The 22,311-nt window shown below is 44.6% G+C and overlaps 1 protein-coding gene across 1 annotated transcript in view; it reads right to left on the reverse strand.

The window, feature by feature from the left end:
- Positions 1–22,311, reverse strand: part of LOC311149706 (solute carrier family 12 member 5-like) — a gene marked incomplete at both ends in the record, with an annotated part of 107,725 nt that overhangs the window by 689 nt on the left and 84,725 nt on the right. Inside the window, 18 exons of the mRNA XM_084186915.1 lie at positions 382–554; positions 1,532–1,654; positions 2,378–2,485; positions 2,611–2,742; positions 2,832–3,001; positions 3,114–3,309; positions 3,446–3,614; positions 3,864–3,968; positions 6,208–6,327; positions 8,602–8,700; positions 10,417–10,535; positions 11,124–11,298; positions 11,745–11,802; positions 15,746–15,844; positions 18,658–18,825; positions 19,066–19,277; positions 19,788–20,035; positions 20,805–20,935. Coding sequence (XP_084043041.1) covers positions 382–554; positions 1,532–1,654; positions 2,378–2,485; positions 2,611–2,742; positions 2,832–3,001; positions 3,114–3,309; positions 3,446–3,614; positions 3,864–3,968; positions 6,208–6,327; positions 8,602–8,700; positions 10,417–10,535; positions 11,124–11,298; positions 11,745–11,802; positions 15,746–15,844; positions 18,658–18,825; positions 19,066–19,277; positions 19,788–20,035; positions 20,805–20,935 — 2,605 coding nt within the window. The remainder of the gene's footprint in view (positions 1–381; positions 555–1,531; positions 1,655–2,377; positions 2,486–2,610; positions 2,743–2,831; positions 3,002–3,113; positions 3,310–3,445; positions 3,615–3,863; positions 3,969–6,207; positions 6,328–8,601; positions 8,701–10,416; positions 10,536–11,123; positions 11,299–11,744; positions 11,803–15,745; positions 15,845–18,657; positions 18,826–19,065; positions 19,278–19,787; positions 20,036–20,804; positions 20,936–22,311) is intronic.

A 22,311-nucleotide genomic window follows, 5' to 3' on the forward strand; every position in this document is an offset into this window, starting at 1 on the left:
ACCCCCCAACAGTAACAACCTATAAATACTTTGTCCTTATTTTCTATTTACTTTAGAAGTACACTCTTAGAAAAAAGGGTTCCAAAAGGGTTCTTCGGCTGTCCCCAAAGGAGAACTCTCTTTGGTTCCAGGTAGAACCCTTTTAGAACCCTCTGTAGAACCCTCTGTGGAAAGGGTTCTACATTGAACCCAAAATGGTTCTACATGGAGCCAAAAGCGTTCTACCTGAAACCAAAAGGGGTTCTTCAAAGGGTTCTCCTCTGGGGACAGCCGAATAACCTTTTTAAGGTTCTAGATAGCACCTTTTTTTCTAAGAGCGTAGCGGAAGTCCACACAAGCCTTTGGACAGGTGATTGAAAGTGAAAGTGACAGCAGACTCACGGCTTCATGTTGAAGATGTCTTTGACCCCACCCTGCTCTGGATGACATGCTGTGGCCTGGGTCTCAGCCTTGTCTGTCCAGGTCATCTGCACCTCCGACCCGGGGGTGGCAGCGCTCCCTGCGGGTGTAGTGGGGGACGTGGGGGTAGCATTCTTATTGTGGATCAGCTGCACCTGTTTAGGGCGGGAGACAGCCACAGACTAAGAGAGGGACACCACACGATAACGTGACAGGGTGAAGAAAAGAAAGAGACACCTGTCAGTTGGGGTGACGCAATAAAAAGACCAGACCACCACTGGACGGTGAATTGAAAGCACAATTGGGGCACTGTAGCAAAGCAACTAGGTAAGATGCTGTTCTGTCATATCCCTTCTTTATGCTGTAGAGGAAAAGGTCCCCTTAAAATGCTACACGCCAGAGGACAATGTCAAAGTGAGAGAATTGGCATTTTGATAGAGGATGAGGTAATGCAGTAGGCCTAGAGATGACAGACATCGAACAAAGAAAAATGCAGTGGATGAGAGAGAAGGTGAGAAATAATAGGAACATTTAAACACAGCAGAATGAAAGACAGATAGAGTAGTGCACATTTAGCTCATGGGGATGTGTGAAACGTACTCCTCAGCCTGAAGTGTCCCCACTTGCGCCAGCGAATAGCTAGCGTTTTGCGTGGCGCTGACTGGTAAGACGCTTTAGGAGGACGGTCACGTGTGCTAGCAAGGCACAGGTCCTGGGTTTGAGGCTCGGTGTGAGCCAAATCAGGAGGAAGTGGTACTCTCTAAGCAAGCAGCGTGATGTCCTTTACAGTGGTGCCTAGGGACTCGGATCTACAGTTGTGCTCAGCTCAACACTGGGGTTGCTATTGAGTAAGTTTTAGGGGTGAATGTAGCACATGGGGATGTGTGAAACTCACTCCTCAGCCTGAAGTGTCCTCACTTGCGCCAGCGAAGAGCTAGCTTTTCGCATGGCGCTCACTGGTAAGATACTTTAGGAGGGCGGTCTCGTGTGCAAGCAAGGCACAGGTCCTGGGTTGGAGCCTAGGTGTGAGCCGAATCAGGAAGAATCGGTGCTCGCTAAGCAAGCAGAGTGACATCCTTTACACATAGTACAAAGGTTGATCAGAGAGTTAGGTATGAGGACACTTCTGTACCTCTTCCTCTGGTTTCTCTTCCATGCTGACTCCTGCCGGCTCCTCACTGCTCTGCTGAGACTGCAGGTTAGACGGGTTCTTACGACGGATAGAACCACGGGATGAATCAGTGATGCTCTGGATCTGTGGAAATCAAAGCAGCAAGGGTTTTAAAGAGAGACCACGAGCTCAAACATTAGACTTTGAGTCCAGAGATGTAAATGATTGGTACAACACTTCCGAAAATCATAGAGAAGCAATGTGTCAATACTTGACAGATTATATCTGAGGGGTGGATAGCTCAATGCAAAGCCAGATTAGATGCATATGTTGACAAATCTGTAGCGTGTGTCTTTCAGTAAATTTTTGAAAAGCATGACATTATAGAATGAATACTTGTTTGTGAAGTGGAAACGTCATTGTAAGATCACACAGGTTTTTCTGTAAGTCCTCATGCTTGATCTTATCTGATGTTATTATTGTTCAGTCTGCTTTCTTGATTAATGAGACAGATCAGACCGTGCAAGTGCAGACACACAGATTACATTTTAAACCTAGCTCAGTAATTATAATAATTCCCCTGCTGCCTTGCCCTGTTGCTGGCATTTCAAATTCAGTGAGTGATGATGGCTGGTTGAATTCAAATAACAAGGTAGAGGTGAGCTAAAAAACCTTCAGATTTTCTATAAGGGCATTGTTTTATTCAACACAAGTGGTACTAAAAGGTATTAGATAAACCATAGGAGCTTCCTTTTGGCCACTATGGCTTTGTTTAGTGATCGCTAACAACCACACTGGTAATATGAAATCCTAGTCAGTTACCTATGTATGAATTATACATTAGAGGTGGGATGTGTCAGGGCTTACCTCTCTCTCCATCTCGTTTTTGGTGAGGTGCATCTGTTTGAGGATCTGGGAGCGCTGCTCCATCACCAGGGTCTTCTCATATGTATAGGCTGAGATGTCACTGTCATGCTAAAAAGGCAAATGGGTGTTAAAACATATCATTGCACATTATTTGACTGAACTGCCATTGCTCTCACCAACAAATCACCTTATGGAGCATATCAGTTTTAAAAAATCAAACGTTTTTGTCTCACCATTTCCACCACCTCGACCTCGGCATCGATACGCAGGTGATACAGGAAGGTGATCAGGTCTTTCTTCATCTGGATGCTGTTGTCGTCCATTTGGGCCACGGTGAAGATACGCATCTTACACTTCCTCCAAACCTGTCAAAGCAAGGAAGTCTATGGCTGATCGCTCAATAACAAACACTGAAAAACGTGTTATCTCTCCAAATCCCAAAGTGGGATCCCACCTTGTGCTGGCGGAGAAGGAAGGGCAGCAGCATCAGCATGCCTCCATCATGGACGATCCACCACACATCAATGTGGCCTTCAGCGAAGCGCTCTCCGTTTGACGGGTAGGCAGCGATGTTCTTAGGGACCAACAGAGCCATGCTGGCTGCAGTCGTCTCCCTAACCACCTCTGCAGAGGTGTTGAACATTAGTTAGCATATAATGAGGATAGCACCCAAAGCCTTCCCAAAGCATACTTAGCATAATGAAAAACCTCCCCTCTGACCACCTCTGTAACTCACCGATGAAGTTCCTGAAGCGCAGGTTGTCCTCTGCCTGTTTCCAGGTGCGTGGCCAGCTGACCAGCACAGTGTTGTGCTTCAGGCCTCCCAGCCCCCCGACCTGGATCAGGTGGGAGGTTCCATCCCTCAGGTTGGAGGAGATCACCACCTGGGAGAAACCCTTCACCTTCTCTGTCTCCATCAGCTTCCTCAGAGACTGGAGCACACAGTGGGAGAAGGGCATGGGCAGAGACCAGGGTGTTATAAATGATTCATCAATTATTCATCAGTGTGTTTGTGTGTGTGTGTGTGTGTGTGTGTGTGTGTGTGTGTGTGTCTCAGACAGTACTGACCTGGTCTGCCTTCTGGGCCTCTGCATGGTTGTTGAGGAAGGTGCCCACCACTGAGGTACCCACGATGGTTAGGCCTTTTCCTGCTTTCAGCTGATTGGTCAGGGACAGCAGACGGGGCTGCTCCACATTCTGTTCTGAATCCACACTCACCAGAACCATAATCTGAGGCCTAACAAGCAAGAATATCAACAATCAGTCACATTCAGATTTACAGAGAGACTAAAGCTGGAAACCGGGCAGAAATACTATAGACATGGCCTGTTGATGTAATGTCTGTTTTTACATTTCATGATATCAAATTTCAATATAATCAATACATTTCCCTTGAGTTCAGTATGATACAGATGATGACTAAAGCTTGCATAATAATATCAGTGTATCTTGTAGTTGTGAGTACCCCTCTCTGTGACTCACTGACCTCCAGTTCTTGGTGTGAGGCGGTCCCTCCTCCAGTCTCATGAGGGCGAAGCGAGCAGCGCTGAGTGAGATGCCACGTATACCATCTCCCCACTCCTTCTCCGCCCTGTCACACACCACCGAGCAGAGAGTTCGAGCCAATTAACCATCAATGAACTGAAATGTTCACTGATGCTTAGTATGTGTGTTTAATAGCCTGTGAGTGTGAACATGAGAACATCCCAACAGTGTTTAACCATTGTATTTGAAAATCTCCAGTTTGATTTACATTTCATTAACATATATTTTTTGATAGCTCATGTGTGAGAATAACAAGAGTGCTGGTACATTAATGTATACTCCCTGTGTTTTTCTCAAAGCAGCCACATGAATCAGTGTCCCTAAGCTAATACAACTTGATAACCCTCTGCCAACAGAATCAGGATAAATTGCAAAGAAAACAGAGAAAGACCGCATTTCTCTCTAGACTCAGCCAAGTCTGTCATGGGTCTTGGCTCTGGGAAACCCCCCAATTTGAAGGCATATACAGTACCAGTCAAAAGTTTGGACACACCTACTCATTCAAGGGTTTTTCTTTATTTTTTACTATTTTCTACATTGTAGAATAATAGTGAAGACATCAAAACTATTAAATAACACATGGAATCATTTAGAAACCAAAAAAGTGTTAAACAAATCAAAATATATTTTATATCTGAGATTCTTCAAATAGCCACCCTTTGCCTTGATGACAGCATTGAACACTCTTGGCATTCTCTCAACCAGCTTCACCTGGAATGCTTTTCCAACAGTCTTGAAGGAGTTCCCACATATGCTTAGCACTTGTTGGTTGCTTTTCCTTCACTCTGCCGTCAGACTCATCCCAAACCATCTCAATTGGGTTTAGGTCGGGGGATTGTGGAGGCCAGGTCATCTGATGCAGCACTCAATCACTCTCCTTCTTGGTAAAATAGCCCTTACACAGCCTGGAGGTGTGTTGGGTCATTGTCCTGTTGAAAAACAAATGATAGTCCCACTAAGCCCAAACCAGATGGGATGGCATATCGCTGCAGAATGCTGTGGTAGCCATGCTGGCACCCCCACACCATAACACCTCCTCCTTCATGCTTTACGGTGGGAACTAGCCGACTCCAGACCAAAGGACAACTTTCCACCAGTCTAATGTCCATTGCTCGTGTTTCTTGGCCCAAGCAGGTCTCTTCTTCTTATAGGTGTCCTTTACGGAGCTGACTTCAACAAAATACACATGCAGAGATCATCCGTTCAAACACACCGCGTCTCATCCCCTCTCGTCCTCTCATTCAAGTCACACTGGAAGTGATGCAGACAATTACATTGATGGAAGTTACAATCTATCTGCAATATTAAAGCTGATCTACCCCCTACAAAAAGAAAAGCCACGGCGGTTGGAACCACAAATCTCCAATTTAGACTCCAGACCAAAGGACAACTTTCCACCAGTCTAATGTGCATTGCTCGTGTTTCTTTGCCCAAGCAGGTCTCTTCTTCTTATAGGTGTCCTTTAGTAGTGGTTTCTTTTTAGCAATTCGACCATGAAGGCCTGATTCACACAGTTCCTTCTGAACAGTTGATGTTGAGATGTGTCTGTGACTTGAACTCTGTGAAGCATTTATTTGGGCTGCAATTTCTGAGGCTGGTAACTCTAATGAACTTATCCTTGGCAGCAGAGGTAACTCTGGGTCTTCCATTCCTGTGGTGGTCCTCATGAGAGACAGTTTCATCATAGCGCTTGATGGTTTTTGCGACTGCACTTGAAGAAACTTTCAAAGTTCTTGAAATGTTCCGTATTGACCTTCATGTCTTACAGTAATGATGGACTGTCGTTTCTCTTTGCTTATTTGAGCTGTTCTTGCCATAATATGTACTTGGTCTTTTACCAAATAGGGCTATCTTCTGTATAACACCGCTACCTTGTCACAACACAACTGATTGGCTCAAACGCATTAAGAAGGAAATAAATTCCAATAATTATCTTTTAAGAAGGCACACCTGTTAATTGAAATGCATTCCAGGTGACTACCTCATGAAGGTGGTTGAGAGAATGCCAAGAGTGTGCAAAGCTGTCATCAAGGCAAAGGGTGGCTATTTGAAGAATCTCAAATATAAAATATATTTTGATTTGTTTAACACTTTTTTGGTTACTACATGATTCCATGTGTTATTTCATAGTTTTGATGTCTTCACTATTATTCTACAATATAAAAAATTGTAAAAATAAAGAAAAACCCTTGAATGAGTAGGTGTGTCCAAACTTTTGACTGGTAGTGTGTGTATATATATATTATTTTTTCTGCTTTGTAGTCCAAGGTTGGAAGCTCACTCACCCAGCGAACTCAATGTATTTGTAGATGCAGGTAGCGATCACCATGGCAACAATGGCGTAGTACCAGGAACAGATGAACATGAGTGACAGACACAAGCTCATGCCCAGGAAGGAGAGAGCCCTGTGGGGGAGAGGGACAGGAAGTTAAATCCTCAGTCTGTTGCTTGTTGCTGCGACAGTCACACCACTCAAGGATTTATAATAATGGTCACAGATTGGAGACAGGATATCTTGTCTCTCTGTCTGCTGTTGTTGCGTTCGAGCCAATAGAGGATCATTATAGACTAAGACAGGCTCCAGATTCCCACAGTGTCTCTGGCAGACTACTCAGGTAAATAACAGCTTCCTAACAGGAACCTACTTGGTCTGGCCTGTTATCCAGTGCAAAACACAAATGCTATAGTAGACTGTTTCACACCTGAAAATATTAGCTAAGCGGCGCTCTTTGGCGATGATCCCATGGCTAAGATTGAGAGCTATGTCTTCTATGTTGAGTTGTTTAACTGTCACGCTCTGGCTCCGGGACTTTGTATTTTGAGCCAGGGTGTGTTCGTTTTGGTTGGGTTTTGTTTGGTTGGGTGGTCATTGGTTTTGTGTTTCCCTTATTTGGTCAATGACTCCCAATCGGAGGTAACGAGTGTCAGCTGTCGGCTCGTTATCTCTGATTGGGAGCCATATTTAAACTGTCTGTGTTCACCTTGTGTTTGTGGGATTTTGTTCGTGTGGTTTCATGTTGTACCATAGACGTCACGTTTTCGTTGTTTTGTTCGTGTGTACGTTTAAATAATAAATATGTTCGCTCGTAACGCTGCGCCTTGGTCCTCTCTCATCGACGAGCGTGACAGAAAATCCCACCAAGACCAGACCAAGCAGCGTGTCCAAGAGCCATCGCTAATAGATCTCCGTGGCAGCTTCGATTGGGTCAAGCCCATGGAGGAGCTAAGTGAAGAGGGTTGGAGACAGAGGAGCGAGAGATGGGAGAGAATGTTGGAGGCCTGGAGAGACCCCCAGAAAATTTTTAGGGGGGGGCTCACGACGTCGGGGCAGCAGGAGGCCGCTATGGAGCGGTCCAGCGGGGTTGCAGAGGAGGCCGCCAGGTTACGGGGGCCACTGGTAGAAGAGGGGATGGTAGGTGTAGAGGCACGGCGAGAGGTACTGGCGTGTGTTGCCAGTCCGGTCCGGGCCGTTCCAGATCCCGGTGTAGAGCCAGTGGTGTGTGTCCCCAGTACGGTCCGGTCTATTCCTGCTCCCCGCACCAAACCTACGGTGTGCGTCGACAGCCCAGCCCGGTCCGTTCCTGCGCTCCGCACCGAGTCTGTGGTGCGCGTCGCCAGCCCAGCCCGGCACGTTCCTGCGCTCCGCACCGAGTCTGTGGTGCGCGTCGCCAGCCCAGCTCGGCCTGTTCCTGCTCCACGCACAAAGCCTACGGGGTGCGTCGCCAGCCCAGCTCGGCCTGTTCCTGCCACTCGCACCAAACCAGGGGTGCGAGTCGCCAGCCTGGTTCAACCCGTTCCTGCTACTCGCACCAAACCAGGGATGCGAGTCGTCGGCCTGGTCCAGCCCGTTCCTGCTACTCGCACCAAGCCAAGGGTGCGAGTCGTCAGCCTGGTTCAGCCCGTTCCTGCTACTCGCACCAAGCCAAGGGTGCGAGTCGTCAGCCTGGTTCAGCCCGTTCCTGCTACTCGCACCAAGCCAAGGGTGCGAGTCGTCAGCCCGGTCCAGCCCATTCCTGCTACTCGCACCAAGCCAGGGATGCGAGTCGTCAGCCTGGTGAGGTCCGTTCCGGCTCCACGCACCAAGCCTAGGGTGCGTATCGTCAGCCAGGTCCGGTCCGTTCCTGCCTCACGCGCTAAGCCAGGGGTGCGCGTCGTCAGTCCTGATCCAGCCAGCTGGGTCAGATCGGATCGGGGCCGTTATGCGGGGATTGAAGTAGGGTGGTGGTCAAGCCCGGAGCCGGAGCCGCCTCCGAGGAGCAACACCCACCCAGCCCTCCCCTATTTGGGGTTTTGAGGCGCGGTCGCAGTCCGCGCCTTTAGGGGGGGGTACTGTCACGCTCTGGCTCCGGGACTTTGTATTTTGAGCCAGGGTGTGTTCGTTTTGGTTGGGTTTTGTTTGGTTGGGTGGTCATTGGTTTTGTGTTTCCCTTATTTGGTCAATGACTCCCAATCGGAGGTAACGAGTGTCAGCTGTCGGCTCGTTATCTCTGATTGGGAGCCATATTTAAACTGTCTGTGTTCACCTTGTGTTTGTGGGATTTTGTTCGTGTGGTTTCATGTTGTACCATAGACGTCACGTTTTCGTTGTTTTGTTCGTGTGTACGTTTAAATAATAAATATGTTCGCTCGTAACGCTGCGCCTTGGTCCTCTCTCATCGACGAGCGTGACATTAACTCACCAGTGGTAGAACTTGAAGCGAGGCCTCCAGTTGGGGGTTCTCAGCAGAGTCTGCAGGGCACAGGCCAGGTTGACAAACATGTAGCACATCAAGAAGAACCTACACAGAGAGAGAAAGAAGAACTCAGAACAACCTATACTTGCTACCAAGACATAACCATCTCCATAGTGTGTTCAGGGGAAGCAGAGTATACAGTTGAAGTCCGAAGTTTACATACACTTAGGTTGGAGTCATTAAAACTCATTTTTCATCCACTCCACACATTTCTTGTTAACAAACTATAGTTTTGGCAAGTTGGTTAGGACATCTACTTTGTGCATGACAAGTAATTTTTCCATCAATTGTTTACAGACAGATTATTTAATTTATAATTCACTGTATCACAATTCCAGTGGGTCAGAAGTTTACATACACTAAGTTGACTGTGCCTTTAAACAGCTTGGAAAATTACAGAAAATTATGTCATGGCTTTAGAAGCTTCTGATAGGCTAATTGACATCATTTGAGTCCATTGGAGGTGTACCTGTGGATGTATTTCAAGGCCTACCTCTTTGCTTGACATCATGGGAAAATCAAAAGAAATCAGCCAAGACTTCAGAAAAATAATTGTAGACCTCCACAAGTCTGTTTTATCCTTGGGAGCAATTTCCAAACACCTGAAGGTACCACGTTCATCTGTACAAACAATAGTATGCAAGGATCAACACCATGGGACCACGCAGCCGTCATACCGCTCAGGAAGGAGACGCATTCTGTCTCCTAGAGATTAACGTACTCCCAGAACAACAGCAAAGGACCTTGTGAAGATGCTGGAGGAAACAGGTTCAAAAGTATCTATATCTACAGTAAAACAAGTCCTATATCGGCATAACCTGAAAGGACGCTCAGCAAGGAAGAAGCCACTGCTCCAAAACCGCCATAAAAAAGCCAGACTACGGTTTGCAACTGCACATGGGGACAAAGATTGCGCTTTTTTGAGAAATGTCCTCTGGTCTGATGAAACAGAAATAGAACTGTTTGGCCATAATGACCATCGTTATGTTTGGAGGAAAAAGTGGGTGGCTTGTAAGCCAAAGAACACCATCCCAACCGTGAAGCACGGGGGTGGCAGCATCATGCTGTGGGGGTGCTTTGCTGCAGGAGGGACTAGTGTACTTCACAAAATAGATGGCATCATGAGGAAGGAAAATTATGTGGATATATTGAAGCAACATCTCAAGACATCAGTCAGGAAGTTAAAGCTTGGTCGCAAATGGGTCTTCCAAATGGACAATGACCCCAAGCATACTTCCAAAGTTGTGGCAAAATGGCTTAAGGACAACAAAGTCAAGGTATTGGAGTGGCCATCACAAAGCCCTGACCTCAATCCTATAGAACATTTGTGGGCAGAACTGAAAAAGCGTGTGCGAGCAAGGAGGCCTACCAACCTGACTCGGTTACACCAGCTCTATCAGGAGGAATGGGCCAAAATTCACCCAACTTATTGTGGGAAGCTTGTGGAAGGCTACTCGAAACGTTTGACCCAAGTTAAACCATTTAAAGGCAATGCTACCAAATACTAATTGAGTGTATGTAAACTTCTGACCCACTGGGAATGCGATGAAAGAAATAAAAGCTGAAATAAATCATTATCTCTACTATTATTCTGACATTTCACATTCTTAAAATAAAGTGGGGATCCCAACTGACCTAAGACGGGGAGTTTTTACTAGGATAAAATGTCAGGAATTGTGAAAAACTGAGTTTAAATGTATTTGGCTAAGGTGTATGTAAACTTCCGACTTCAACTGTATATTAGATGTGTAGTTGTCTTACATGGAGAGGATGGGGGCAACAGCGTCCAGAGAGGCGATGATGATGCCGATCTCACAGATACTGGCTGTGAGGAGCAGGGCCCAGGTAGGCTCCCCGTTGGCCTTGCCATGCCCAAACACCTACAGACAACGCACAACAGTGATAAATGAACTATTAACACACTCACACACACACATACACCCACACCTGCATGCACGCACACACGCACACCTGAACCTATAGCACAGCACATTGTAGTATAAAGTTGAGTGGACTGCAGGAGTTTCAGCCCTTCTCGTCCTCTCATTCAGGTCACACTGGTCCTTGCTGCAGGATGATTAATCACTATCGTCCCTATTGTCCCGTTATCACACGTTAGACATGTCTGCTCAGTCTGGGTCACTGTTCCTCATTTAATCAGTGAGGGGGACAGACAGCTCCTGTCACAGCAAGTCAACCTGAGCCTGGACTATAGTAGGACCATGCATTAGTAATCACTGCTAGCCCCGACACACTTGAGGGCTATTTGAGGAGAGTGGACCTACATTGCTCTGAACAAACAGAGAAATTGTCTTGATGGTATTAGAACAGTAGAAGCAGTGGTTCTGGTAATAGTATGCAGTATAATCTATACAGATAATTACCAATGTCCACTGATTGACCACTCCACGAAGTAGATAGTGCAAGTGTGTGTGTATGTGTGTGAGTGTGTGTGTGTGTTTACTCACTTTAAGGAAAGGGATGACGCCATCGCGGGAGATGGCCTGCAGGAGGCGTGGCGCGCCAGTCAAACTCTGAAGCCCCGCCCCACAGGTGGAGAAGAAGGAACCAATCACGATCACCCATGGTGAAGGCCACGCCAGGGTACCAATCACAAGGTTACCATCCACCCCCTCACCAAACCTGAAGTCAGAGAGACAGATATAAGTTGCCTTTTTCATTGAGTGTTTTTGCCATAACAACTGGCCTCGTCCACTGTCCATTGCGGCACAAATTCAGTGCGCACAACTATTTTGCATTCTCAATCAAGTTCTTTGAGTATTATTTGTTTTTCTATGTGTTGCATCTGATTACATGGACAATTATAATAATAATAATAATAATATGCCATTTAGCAGACGCTTTTATCCAAAGCGACTTACAGTCGTGTGTGCATACATTTTTGTGTATGGGTGGTCCCGGGGATCGAACCCACTACCTTGGCGTTACAAGCGCCGTGCTCTACCAGCTGAGCTACAGAGGACCACAGTGGGAGAGTATTGATTTTGAGATGGGCAAGACTCACGAGGCAGCGATGCTAGCTATAGTAATACAGGAAGTGGATGTAGAGTGGAATAGAAATAACTCACTTGTCCCTCAGGACCACCCCTTCAATACAGGCCCCAAACAGGACCACGGCAGACATGTCTGAGAGGAGCAGTGAAGGAACACACACACAGACCTCACAATACACACACAGACCTCACAATACACACACAGACCTCACAATACACACAATACACAATGAGGAGCAACAGGACGCTGCACTTGACACATTTATGAAATTGCTTATTCCAGTTACGAATAAGCATGCTCCATTAAGAAAATGTCTGTAAAAATGGTTAAATGCCTGTGGATTGATAAGGAATGGAAAAATTGTATGATTGAGAGGGATGAGGCAAAAGGAATGGCAAATACAGTGGGGAAAAAAAGTATTTAGTCAGCCACCAATTGTGCAAGTTCTCCCACTTAAAAAGATGAGAGAGGCCTGTAATTTTCATCATAGGTACACGTCAACTATGACAGACAAAATGAGGAAAACAAATCCAGAAAATCACATTGTAGGATTTTTTATTAATTTATTTGCAAATTATGGTGGAAAATAAGTATTTGGTCAATAACAAAAGTTTCTCAATACTTTGTTATATACCCTTTGTTGGCAATGACACAGGTCAAACGTTTTCTGTAAGTCTTCACAAGGTTTTAACACACTGTTGCTGGTATTTTGGCCCATTCCTCCATGCAGATCTCCTCTAGAGCAGTGATGTTTTGGGGCTGTCGCTGGGCAACACGGACTTTCAACTCCCTCCAAAGATTTTCTATGGGGTTGAGATCTGGAGACTGGCTAGGCCACTCCAGGACCTTGAAATGCTTCTTACGAAGCCACTCCTTCGTTGCCCAGGCGGTGTGTTTGGGATCATTGTCATGCTGAAAGACCCAGCCACGTTTCATCTTCAATGCCCTTGCTGATGGAAGGAGGTTTTCACTCAAAATCTCACGATACATGGCCCCATTCATTCTTTCCTTTACACGGATCAGTCGTCCTGGTCCCTTTGCAGAAAAACAGCCCCAAAGCATGATGTTTCCACCCCCATGCTTCACAGTAGGTATGGTGTTCTTTGGATGCAACTCAGCATTCATTGTCCTCCAAACACGACAAGTTGAGTTTTTACCAAAAAGTTCTATTTTGGTTTCATCTGACCATATGACATTCTCCCAATCCTCTTCTGGATCATCCAAATGCACTCTAGCAAACTTCAGACGGGCCTGGACATGTACTGGCTTAAGCAGGGGGACATGTCTGGCACTGCAGGATTTGAGTCCCTGGCGGCGTAGTGTGTTACTGATGGTAGGCTTTGTTACTTTTGTCCAAAAAATGTATGCACGCATGACTGTAAGTCGCTTTGGATAAAAGCGTCTGCTAAATGGCATATTATTATTATTATTATTATTTGTCCCAGCTCTCTGCAGGTCATTCACTAGGTCCCCCTGTGTGGTTCTGGGATTTTTGCTCACTGTTCTTGTGATCATTTTGACCCCACGGGGTGAGATCTTGCGTGGAGCCCCAGATCGAGGGAGATTATCAGTGGTCTTGTATGTCTTCCATTTCCTAATAATTGCTCCCACAGTTGATTTCTTCAAACCAAGCTGCTTACCTATTGCAGATTCAGTCTTCCCAGCCTGGTGCAGGTCTACAATTTTGTTTCTGGTGTCCTTTGACAGCTCTTTGGTCTTGGCCATAGTGGAGTTTGGAGTGTGACTGTTTGAGGTTGTGGACAGGTGTCTTTTATACTGATAACAAGTTCAAACAGGTGCCATTAATACAGGTAACGAGTGGAGGACAGAGGAGCCTCTTAAAGAAGAAGTTACAGGTCTGTGAGAGCCAGAAATCTTGCTTGTTTGTAGGTGACCAAATACTTATTTTCCACCATAATTTGCAAATAAATTCATAAAAAATCCTACAATGTGATTTTCTGGATTTTCTTTTCTCAATTTGTCTGTCATAGTTGACGTGTACCTATGATGAAAATGACAGGCATCTCTCATCTTTTTAAGTGGGAGAACTTGCACAATTGGTGGCTGACTAAATACTTTTTTTCCCCACTGTAAGTCTGTCTGCACAAAAAACAAACTGCAAATTGAGAAATCATGTGACTGAACTGAATAAAAAGATGAAGAAACTACACTATGAAACAAAGATACATGATATAAAGAATGATAGTAAAAAGCTTTGGAGCACTTTAAATGACATTTTGGGCAAAAAGGCAAACTCAGCTCATCATTAATTGAATCAGATGACTCATTCATCACAAAACCCACTGATATTGCCAACTATTTTAATGATTTTTTCATTGGCAAGATTAGCAAACTTAGGCATGACATGCCAGCAACCAATGCCGACACTACACATCCAAGTATAACTGACCAAATTATGAAAGACAAGCATTGTAATTTTGAATTCCGTGAAGTGACTGAGAGAAATTGATGATAAAAAGATTGTGGGAGCTATTTTGTTAGACTTCAGTGCGGCTTTAGACATTATCGATCATAGTCTGCTGCTGTAAAAACGTATGTGTTATGGCTTTTCACCCCCTGCTATATTGTGGATAAAGAGTTACCTGTCTAACAGAACACAGAGGGTGTTCTTTAATGGAAGCCTCTCCAACATCATCCAGTTAGAATCAGGAATTCCCCAGGGCAGCTGTCTAGGCCCCTTACATTTTTAAATCTTTACTAATGACCTGCCACTGGCTTTGAGTCAAGCCAGTGTGTCTTTGTATGCGGATGACTCAACACAATACATGTCAGCTACTACAGCGAGTGAAATTACTGCAACACTTAACAAAGAGCTGCAGTCCATTTCAGAATGAGTGGCAAGAAATAAGTTAGTCCTAAATATTTATAAAACTAAAAGCATTGTATTTGATACAAATCATTCACTAAACCCTAAACCTCAACTAAATCTTGTAATGAATAATGTGGAAATTGAGCAAGTTGAGGTGACTAAACTGCTTGGAGTAACCCTGGATTGTAAACTGTCATGGTCAAAACATGTTGATGCAACAGTAGCTAAGATGGGGAGAGGTCTGTCTATAATAAAGCGCTGCTCTGCCTTCTTAACAACACTATCAACAAGGCAGGTCCTACAGGCCTTAGTTTTGTCTCACCTGGACTTACTGTCCAGTCGTGTGGTCAGGTGCCAGAAAGAAGGACTGGCCCTTAAATGTACATGGAGAGCTAACATTAACAATATGTATGTCAGTCTCTGATGGCTTAAAGTAGAGGAGAGATTGACATCATCACTACTTGTTTTTGTAAGAAGTATTGACATGTTGAATACACCAAGCTGTCTGTTCAAACTACTAGCACACAGCTCGGACACCCATGCATACCCCACAAGACATGCCACCAGAGGTCTCTTCACAATCCCCAAGTCCAGAACAGACTATGGGAGGCGCACAGTACTACATAGAGCCATGACTACATGGAACTCTATTCCACATCAAGTAACTGATGCAAGCAGTAGAATCAGATTTTCTAAAAACTGATACAAATACACCTTACGGAACAGCGGGGACTGTAAAGAGACACACACACAGGCACAGACACAGGCATACACATAGACATGCTAACACACACACTCTACACACACATACACATGGATTTTGTATTGTAGATATGTAGAAGTAGAGTAGTGACCTGAGAGCACACACTTAATGCGTTGTGAAAAGTGTTATGAAATGTATTTTTAATTGTATATAACTGCCTTAATTTAGCTGGACCCCAGGAAGAGTAGCTGCTGCCTTGGCAACAGCTAATGGGGATCCATAATAAAAAAAGAAAAAAATACACATACACTGTACCTACAGGCTTTAGTACAAAATGTCTCCCAAAAAACGTTAAGCATTTACAAAACCTAAACCTAAATGAAGGATCAAATGCTTCATATTATCTATACAAACATCACACATATTATAGGTAACATTCCAGCGTATTTTCATCAGTAGTCCCAGAGAAGGTAAAAAAAACAGATTTCAGCACCACGGACCGCTCCAGTAAGACTGTCAGTATTTACTGTAGTAAAGGATACACACTATAGAAGTAGTGGTAATGGCTGCTATGGTGCCTATGGGGATGGACTTCTGGGCATCGCGCAGGTCTCCAGAGCGGTTAGAGCCAGCCATGATGCCTGGGAGGCAGAGGGACAGAAGAGAGGGGGAGGGGGGGAGGGGGGGGGGGAGAAACAGGATCAAATAGGAAGAATTCCCATCCTTCACACTCTGTTTCACACGTTTTTTTTAACTTATTTATTTTATTTATTTTTACTGTGCTAGCAAGGAAGTGCTTTCTGAAAGTGAAATAGTGGAGGCCCAACAAAAAAACAAACAGCATTTTCGATTAGCAACCTAAACAAAACTCATATTTTACTTGTAATAGCAACTGTGTTTTTTTGTTTGTTGTTTTTACGATCCAGCAAACTGGTGCTGTGTTCAACAAACCATTTTACATCCCCAACAGCAGCTCTCACAAAACATGATAATCCTAATGTCACAGAGCAAATGATCGTACACAATGGACATCATGGGCGGTGTGTTCAATAGGGCGATATGGGCGACGCACTGCCAAACGGGAAAAGGAAGGGATTTTTTTTCTAATCAATTATATCACGGCAACAGTAGTTCAGTGTTCACGTTTGATCTGCCAGCCACTAAATGTCCAATCAGGCTAAAGTCGTGCTTCAAATGTCCCCGCCCGTTTTGGGGCGATTTCAGTCAGGTTGAAAATCGCCCAGAAGTCTCTCATAGCCTCTAATGTAAAATATTTTTTTTTCAAATTTCTGAGCTTTCAATACATTCTCTATGGGTGTCTGAGGGCTTGCACTTACGCGCTTTCGTCATACGTAACGTAACGTAACCATGAACGGCAGACAGCAACGCTTGGACAGCGACTGGTGTAACCGACATGCACCATCTTTCAGAAAAGATTAAGAAAAATGAGCTGTCAAAGACCCACATTGATAGCTGTTTGAGATTGTCTGCTTTGGTGAGAGTGAATATTGCCACTCAACTGGATGAGGGATACAGGCTAGCTGTCCGCCGCCACAACGATGAGGTTAGCAACAGCAGAGTCGTGAACACTGTCTACGAGAATCGAGACGACCTCATAGAATGTTTTGAAGCCATCCGGACGGGTTCATTGGGTTCATTTGACCAGCCCACCGTACCAGAAGCTACAGAAGAAGGACATCGATGCTGTCTTTATCAAACGTGCCCTCGACAGCTTCGCAAGCAGTGTGCAGGCCATAAGGTAAGATAAAGATTAAACAATATCATTCGATCTTTCTCAAAGCAGAGCTTTATTTGAAAATGTATGCATGAAAGGAGACTGCATTTGTGTTTGAAATTACATTATTCTCATTATATATGGCCAGTGGTGTAATCTATCTTATTTTATATACTATGTGTACTGTACAGTGGTGCTCATAAGTGTATGAACACATTCTAAAGCTGACTAAAAAGAGGAATAAAAAAATAAAAAAATAATCTTTTGGAAATTGATCTTAATGACTTAATTAAAAAAGTTGGAAAATCCAACCTTTAAGGACACCAATTTTATTTTATTTTTTATTCCTCTTTTTAGTCAACTTTAGCATGGGATCATAAGCTTATGAGCACCACTGTATACTGTGCTGAATATCCAGGCTATGTGAGACACAAAGGCTAACTTAAACACTAAAGACTTTATGCATCCCTGCCCATTTTAAGTGGAACTGAAGTATTTGTACTATACATGGATACATTGCATATACCTGTGCATCACATAGACAACAATACTGTACAAAGCCAACAAACACATTGGTCTGTTTGCCTTCAGGGACTCCTCTCAACAGCAGCTGCAAGAAGCAACAGGAGCCAAAAGACCCAGAACAGCTTTGAGAGAAGAGGAGAAGCAGAGGCTGTCTGAAGAGGTCTGCAACACCATCCTGGATCACACCAAAGAAAGGTTATCTTTCTCTGGCCACCTTGTGAGTGCTACCTTACTGCAAGCAGACATGTTTGAAAGGTACTGCCATTCAAAAAAATAAAAAATCTGTTCATGTTCATTTTTACAAATCTATACAATTGGCCAGAATATGGTTGTTCATATTTACAAATCTATACAATTGGCCAGAATATGGTTGTTCATTTTTACAAAGCCATACATATTGTTTATGCAGTGTTGAGGAATGTGAAAGAACACCCTTGATTATTTTTACTGTGATAACTTATTTTGCTTTTGTAAGCCAACACTTTTGAGATCAGTCAATAAATGCTTCTGGTATTGACTTATATGCTGCCCCTGTCTTCATGTTGTTGCTGGACATATCTTTTTAAAAATGTGTGTAGGTCACCTAAATCATCAGAAAAATTGCCCCTCCTGAGAATTTTTTCAGGAGCCGCCACTGATGGACATTTTATTCGGCGGTTATGCCACTGGGATGATAGTGGGAATGTGACTCATGTATTCCCCAGACTTTCCGCTGATGTGGTTTTTGGCAGAAATTCCACTTTATCTAACTTCGCCTTATTCAGCTCCTCTAGTGTCATCAGTTCTGGAAAGTATTTCTCTGTCTCTCTCTCTGCATTTGGGACTGTGGAGAGACTTCCAGGTCACTATAAAGTGGATATAACAATAGGAATTATGTTTCTCATGTGAGAAATCCTATACTGCCGTTAACCCTGGTTTGCTTGGGTGCCCTTGTGCAAAGTATTAGTCAAAGTATATGAGCAGTGCTTTTTTAAATGTAGTATTTACTTTGAAATCATAAGGTAAAATTTTAATTTAATTATAATAACTTAATATAGGTGATTAGATTAATCAGGTTTGTTACTGCTTGGCTGAAACAAAAGCCTGTACCCATACCGTACCCATACTGTCCCTTTGGGTTACGATTGGCCTAGTCCAGCAGTGACTCCTGACCCTTGACCCAGTGACTGACCTGTGACCCCAGCAGTGACTGACCTGTGACAGAGGGGAAGTAGATCCCCACCAGCAGGGTGAAGAAGCTGGTGATGTCAGCCAGGACGTAACGGTTGGAGTTGGTGATGGGAGCGTCAGGGTCCTGCATGGCTGAGATCCCCCGCTTCTCCAAGAAGTCTCCCTTCTCCAGGTAGTAACCAAACAGGTTCTCTGTGAGAGTGAGATAAAGAGAGTGAGAGAGAGAGAAAGGAGAGGGAAAGAAAGGAGAGAGAGAGAGCGAAAGGAGAGAGAGAGAGCGAAAGGAGAGAGAGAGAGAGAGAGAGAAAGGAAAGGGAGAGAAATACATGCACAAACATCATAATAATTACATACCTCTTGTGGAGTACCAGTATGTCTCTCTACTACAGACTACATTAGCTTACAATACGTTCTGAATGGTGAACCTCTTACCAGCCAGTATGCCGCTACTGACCCCTGGGATGCCCTGGATCTCAGAAACATTGTTGTTGGCAAAGTACTCATCACAGGTAGCGTTGAGGAACTCAGAGTCGCAGAAAATCTTCCACAGCTTGGTGGTGACCGTGCCGTTGTCCCTCTCAATGACCTTGGCACACACGTCAAATCCCTTGGAGATCAGAGTGCGGTTCCCCAGGATACACACGCTGTAGGGGGAGGACAGACAAGACATCATCAGCCCCTGGTCTATTTAGAGGTTAGGAAAGCATTTAACATAGAAATTAACAAAATATGCAAGTCTCATGGCTTGACTGAGTAAATGAAGTAAACATTAAACATGGCCAGAGACAGGGTCATCATGACATTTGTTTAGTTTTTTTTTGTAAAGCTCTAACAACTTTAAAGTTGGAAACCTGAATTGGTCAAACTCCCATGTCTGTTTGGTATATTACAACAACAAAGAAGTTACTGCAAACAACAAACACAGTTTTCCCCCCCCTGGACATTATTCCACGTGTGATGGGACTGCAGAATATGCAGTGCAATTGTCTTTCTCCCACGATGACGAATGCTTCTCTCCTCCGTTTTCATCAACAAAACCAAAACAATAACAATGGCGCTGGGGCGAACAGTGGCGCTGTTTCCCCTAATGCGGATTCAGTCTTTAAGTGAGCAACAGCAGAAAAGAGCACAAGGCTCAGTCAGGTCAGACTTACGGGAAAACAGGGGGTTCAAAGGCCGTCTTGATGACCCCAGCGTAAACAGCCAGGATGGACAGAATGACACACGCCAGGAAGACTAGAGCCAGCTTGTTGACATATTTGACCCCCACAAACACCACCGTGGCCATGAAACTGAGCACAATGGTGCCGTACACGCGCATGTTGTTCAGCATCGCTGCCTCCATATCAGCCCCTTCTAGCCCCTCCATCTTAAAAATGGCCGCCTGGGGAAGGATGTAAACCTAGAGAAGGGAAAGATGGAGGGAGAGAGAGAAAGGGAAGGGAAGAGAAAATGAGAGGGGAAGAGAGGAGAGAGTAAGAATAGGATTGAGGGAGAGAAAGGGTGTGTTAAAAAATGACAGAGGGAGGGATGAGGATGGAGGGAGAGAATGGGAGCAAGCGTCAGAAAAGGAGGAAGGGGGAAAAAGGAGGAAGGGAGTGACAGGGTGTGAGAAGAGAGATCAGACATTATCTCAAACATTGGAGACATCAGAGAAACGTAATGAATAATGTATTTTTTTATGATGGTGGATGATAGAACAGACAAGGCACTAACAAAGGAACAAGCATATGAAAGGAAATGCACTTAGTATTTTCAGCATCTGATCTAAATAAAGCTCTGAGTGTGACAGCTTGCTGGATGAATTCATGATAATTGAGATATTATTATGTCTCTAAGGAAAAATCGCTGGATGAAATTATGATAATTGAGATATTATGTCTCTAAGGAAAAATCACTCAGGAATTGCAACAACTTTTCATATTTGTCTAAAATGAAAAGATATCAACATAATGCGTTTCAATTTATTGTATTTATTGGGTAGCTTTCGGCATCCTCATCTCTTGCATTACAATCTACACTGAAGAACACAGAAATGTGAGTGCACATCTTCCCTTTGCACTAATCAATGTTGTGATCTCGCCCCAAAATACAATGCTGGAAAAGGCACAGAGGAATACAAAACAGATAGTAAACAAAACAATAACATAATAGCAGTCATCTCTCCTTACCAGCAGAAGTTCGATGGCACCAAGGATGTACATGGCACCCGCAAAAGTAGTCCCCAGATAGAAGCAGATTCCGACAGCTCCGCCAAACTCAGGCCCCAGGGAACGGGAGATCATGTAGTAGGAGCCTCCGGCTGAGACACACAAACACAACCATTGACATTCCTCTCTGGCTCTATCTCTGCAACGTTGTCTTCAAAGATGAACCCCAGGTCTGCACAAAAGTCTAAAGACTTGGGGCTTGAATCTGCGGAAGCAGTAGTTTGTAAACAAAAAGATAGTGCTGCATAGACATTGCTTAGGCATGTTAGAGAGAGCTTGAAAAGAGTTATAGCCTTTCTCCACAGTATTATGGTTCTATGGATAGGTACAGAATAGTTTCTAAGTTTCTGAATAGAATAGTTTCACACTTTCACACTTTGACTTTGTGCAGGTGATGGAAGGGGTGCTAGTACAGTGTGGTTCTGATTTAGCCACGCTAGCATTACCTAGTCTCTCTAGACATCCGCGTTGCCTCCCACAATTTTCAAATGCCTCGTCTTAACAGCGTCTGTATGTAATAGAACATCCGTTTGGCATAGAGAAACTACCTCACTGCCTTCGTCATTACCTTATCTGCTTCAATAAAATACTAAATAGTAGCTAGCAAGATGGAGATCACAAAGGTTATTTTTAATGAGTGCATTTCGAAAGTGGCTAGTTTGCATCAACTACCTTTGCTAAAACCACTGCAAAGGTTTTGCTTGCAAACTTTGGCTTTGAATCGTGAGGTTCTGGCATGTCTGCCTCGTGATTTGTTGGGAGACTTCTCTGTCTGAAGAGCACCCACCCCAGATTATTTTTTTCTCTCATCAAAGTTGTCAAAAGAGTCCGTCGTCGAAACCAGTCCCTAGTCACGGTTGCATAGGGTCGGGTTTTCGAGACTAAGCATTACCTGTCCACAGACCTGAGCAATATCAGAGGACATGAAAAGAACAACAGGATTGCCCTGTGGCACCCAGGCCTCCCACGCACGCACTCACCTGGCACACACTGTGTTATGCACTCACCTGGCACACACTGTGTTACGCACTCACCTGGCACACACTGTGTTACACACTCACCTGGCACACACTGTGTTACACACTCACCTGGCACACACTGTGTTACGCACTCACCTGGCACACACTGTGTTACGCACTCACCAAAGCACACACTGTGTTACGCACTCACCTGGCACACACTGTGTTACGCACTCACCAAGGCACACACTGTGTTACGCACTCACCAAGGCACACACTGTGTTACGCACTCACCAAGGCACACACTGTGTTACACACTCACCTGGCACACACTGTGTTACGCACTCACCTGACACACACTGTGTTACGCACTCACCTGGCACACACTGTGTTACACACTCACCTGGCACACACTGTGTTACGCACTCACCTGGCACACACTGTGTTACGCACTCACCTGGCCCACACTGTGTTACGCACTTACCTGGCACACACTGTGTTACACACTC

The sequence above is a fragment of the Coregonus lavaretus genome, assembly GCF_964263955.1.
Source record: "Coregonus lavaretus genome assembly, chromosome: 22".
Lineage (NCBI taxonomy): Eukaryota > Metazoa > Chordata > Actinopteri > Salmoniformes > Salmonidae > Coregonus > Coregonus lavaretus.